The sequence below is a fragment of the Mesitornis unicolor genome, unplaced genomic scaffold (assembly GCF_000695765.1).
Source record: "Mesitornis unicolor isolate BGI_N332 unplaced genomic scaffold, ASM69576v1 scaffold23348, whole genome shotgun sequence".
Classification (NCBI taxonomy): Eukaryota; Metazoa; Chordata; class Aves; order Mesitornithiformes; family Mesitornithidae; genus Mesitornis; species Mesitornis unicolor.
In genome coordinates, this window is record NW_010200123.1 from 22,993 (window position 1) to 27,062 (window position 4,070).

Sequence of the window (4,070 nt, forward strand, 5' to 3'; positions counted from 1 at the left end):
GAACGTGAACTGGGAGATCAAAATGGTGAGACGGTGTTTTTATGCCCTTTAAATTGACTTTGGAAGTCGGCTTTTAAAACGTCGGGTTTTCACGTTGCTGTTTCCTAAAGCGCGTCCCATACAGCTGCATTAATGTAATATAATTTTTCCTCTTCCCTTTTGCACCTTCCTTGGAGATTGTGCAGAGCTTGTCTGAACTGCTGGTGGGGTTGAGCACGACCCTTAAAAAGAAGAAAAAAAAAAAGCTAGATCTTTCTTTTACACAGCAAACTACACCCCTAACGTGTAATGATTTTCTCTGCCTGCTCAAAGGCAGCTAAATAAAGTCAGACTTCAGAAACAATGCTCAGACTTGATCCTAACCAGTAACATAAATGTACTGGCCCTTATCCCTACTAAAATTCCTTGTATTTGCAGTATATAATAATAAAAAACAACGGCAGGCCCTTAGCTAGGCTCTGAGTTTGGCTTTATTTAACCCAACCATTTCCTTTGAACATTTCTGTGCTGCTTTTCAGCCCAATACCCGGTGAAAATCACCCAGGATTGGTGAGCGCTGTTTGCTGCGGTTTGTAGCTCGTTAAAGTGTTGCTGGAGAAATTATTCAGCTTCCCCTGTGCCTCAGAGTCTTTGTTTTGACCCAGTTGCAACCCCCAACGTCCCAATTATTCGGCTGGGATGCTCTGCTGGGAATTCCGCTCCCTTCCACAGAGCTGTCACTGATGGGACAAGAAATAATGGGTGTCGATAAATGGACAATCTGTTCATCGCTCCAAAGTGAGCTTGCCCAGCCCCCATAGAGCATTTCTACGGCCAAAATTCAGTGCACAAAACCAGAATACACTTGCAGGGGAAACTGGAAAGAAGTCCCAGCCCTTGAGAGGTCTGTGTCGGGTCTTTTGTTGCTCTTGAAGCAAAGATGTCATCGTGCGCTTAGTGCCGAGAGGTGCAAATGTGCTGGGGAATTCTCTCCCAGTCACAGGAGGACAAAAAGTGTGAGAATTTAAATAAATAAATAAATTTTAAAAATACAATAAGAAAAAAAACAAGAAATGAAGGATATTTCTGTAAATACTTTTTAAGAATAGTTGTTGTGTCACAGAATAGCTCGGGCTGGAAGGGACCGATGAGGAGCGTCGAGTCCAAATCTTCATTTTCACCACTGCTTTTTGCTTAGGCAGTCGGTTTAGCAGAAAACGTAAAAAATCAGGCAGAAAGGAAAAGCGTGAAAATCAGCGTAGCTCCTCCAGGTGGGTACCAGTGAGGTTAACCCTGTGGTTTTGGGCTGCAGGTGACGGTGGAGTTTGCTGACGATGTCCGGGTGTCGTTCATCTGCACGGAGGTGGATTGCAAAGTGGTGCACGAGTTCATCGGGGGTTACATCTTCCTGTCGACGCGCGCCAAGGACCAGAACGAGAGCTTGGACGAGGAGATGTTCTACAAACTGACCAGCGGCTGGGTCTGAGCCCCGTGGCTATCGTCCTATTTAACTTCCAAGAGCTGTTCTTTGAAATATGCTGCTTAATAAAGTAAGCTTGAAATGTATCTTTTTTTTTTTTATCATGACAATTTTTTGCATTACCAGACCAGCTAATCTGTGTGCACTAATGAGCACTTCTGTTAATTTGCTATATTGAGACCATGTCTGGGCCAGGTCACTGTGCTGCTGGCCTTTAGATACCAAATCTGATGGGCAGATCAGGATAAGATTTGACTTAAAATCACCAATTTTCTAAGAGAACTCTAAGCCATCTTCTTCTAAAGCCATCCAGGCCTTAACCTATATGAAGTCTATTTATCATGTTTAATGCATGAGTGTTTTCTTTCCTTTTTTTGTGTTTTATTTTTAATTATTCTGTACATTTGACCTGTTTTGAAGTCGTCCTACCCAGAGGTAGAATCGTCATTTCACACTACACGCACCGGGACTGCTGCAGGTGCCTGCCATGACTTTGGACATAATTGCGTGTGGCCTCAAAGATTATTTTCTGTTACTCTGTTCTAGCTTGGTTTTATTCGTTAACTTGCCTTTTGGTAATCATTTATATTGTCTTTTTTTTGTTGTTGTTGTTAAATTTTATTTTTACACCGTATTGTATTATGACACTTTTAGTATTCACCAGCATAGTCACTGTTCTGCCTACGATATGCAAACTTTGGTTTTTTTTCATTACAATATGAAGTAAAGGTCTATGAAGTATAGGTTTTGTGTAACTAATGTAAAAAACACAAATTTTATAAAATTGTACAGTTTTTTTAACTAGTCTCACAAGCCAGCTAGAATATTGCATAGATCTGGTGTATCAGCATTAACTCTAGTAGCCTGTAAGGGGAAGGGGAGTAACCAAGACACACACAAAAAAAACCCTAAAAAACCCTAATTTCAGTCTAGTAATTTTTTATCTAAGTTAAATAGGATCTCAGAGCTGCACCACTACACCCTCGATACCTGATACAGGGAGGGGAAAGGCCTCCCTGGTTCGTTAAGCCGGTGCAGCGTTAACACTAATGGGGATTCATCTCCTGCCGTGCCTACTTCCAAGGAATAACCCATGTTTGCGTCCCTGCAGTCTGTGGTTTCAAGACTTATGTACAAATGCATTTTATTTTAAATAAAAGTCAAATCTTTTATTTAATATCCCACTGCCGCTCCTGGTTTTCGTGGTTCGACCGTGCTACGGCAGAGCCGTGTGATACAACCACCCCATGCCAGCTGCTTTATCCTCAGTTTCCCAAAATAAAATGCCACCTCCGTGCCCAAAAACACCCTGAGAGGGGCTGAGGATGCTCCTTGTCCAGCTCCCAGCACCAGGTTATCCTGTCCTGCCATGGTGCAGCTGGAGGGGGGTGAGGAGGGATGGGAAAGGGGTGCTCACCTGTACCCCAAGTCTGAGGGGACAAAATCACAGCATCATTAAGGTTGGAAAAGGCCTCTAAGCTCCTCAAGTCCAACATCAACCCAACAGCACCATGCCCACTAAACCATGTCCCAAAAAGGGACAGAGAGGGGCAGGCGACAGCAACTCCAAACGCTCTGCCATGCAGGAGTGTATTTCCACATCCTCTATTATTTTTTTACACCACGTATTTTGGGATGGGTTGCACCCTTGCTCCATAAAGGCAGGGAGAAGGGGTGGACTGATAGTGCTGAGCAATTCCTCCCACTCCTTGGTCCCACTCAAATGGGTGTTTGCAGGGGGGCAGAGGTGTGCTCGGGATGCACCAGGGATGCTCCCAACCCTGGCTCCAGCCAGGCTCCACGATGCTGAATCGGGGCCTGATTTGGCAGCGGGGGAGGCGATAAGGCAGGAAACGCGGAGCAGAAAAGCGGAGGAGGTCGGGGAAGGGGCATGGGAAGGCAGAGACCTCCCCTGCGCGGTCGCCCGGGGACTGGAGCTGGGAGAAGCTGAGTGGGAAGCGGGGAGCAGTGCGGGAAGTGGCAATGGGGGTGCAGGGGACTTCAGTGACCCAAAGGAGGATGCTGGGTTTTCTAGGATGGCTTTCCTTTCTGCTTCAATGGAAAGACGCTACTGAAATTAATTAAAAAATAGGATTTTTAAAAAATCAGTGGTTTACCAAAAGGCTGGAGAAACACCAGATAAAACAGAGCCTGGATGGGAACAGCCACATGCCAAGGATGGACACGAGGGTGAGGAGTGAGTAAGATGGTCTGGGGAAGGAGGGGTTGGATGAGCCACCTCAGAGTCAGGGATGGAGGGTCAGAGTTTGGGGGTGTTTGGGCACTAAAACACCGAACGATGAGGAGGGTCTTGGCAAGCCAAGGCGATGCAAACCCCAACTCCTGTGGCACTGGGAGATGCAGAGGTTTATTCTGCTGAGGCAGGGAAATCTGGCTCTGGTTGACCCTTTTGGGTAAAGAAAAAAAACCACAAAAACAAAACCTGAGTCAAAAAAACGTAAAACCAAAGAGAAACCAACCCGTGGGTGTCTTCAGCCTCCAGGGTGACTCAGCCTTGGTGAGGAAGAGCAGGAACCGTCTGGCATCCACAGCGTGGTGGCTGCCTTGGGGGAGAAAGATATATATATTTTATATAAAATATAAATAAAAT

The 4,070-nt window shown here is 45.5% G+C and overlaps 1 protein-coding gene across 1 annotated transcript in view; it reads left to right on the forward strand.

The window, feature by feature from the left end:
- The window catches only part of FERMT2 (fermitin family member 2), a gene marked incomplete at its 5' end in the record, with an annotated part of 15,930 nt that extends 14,460 nt beyond the window's left edge, over positions 1 to 1,470 (forward strand). The window contains 2 exons of the mRNA XM_010189651.1: positions 1 to 25; positions 1,292 to 1,470. The exon at positions 1 to 25 is cut by the window's left edge and continues 141 nt beyond it. Of these exons, the coding sequence (XP_010187953.1) occupies positions 1 to 25; positions 1,292 to 1,465 (199 nt within the window). The remainder of the gene's footprint in view (positions 26 to 1,291) is intronic.
- Positions 1,471 to 4,070: the final 2,600 nt, after the last annotated feature.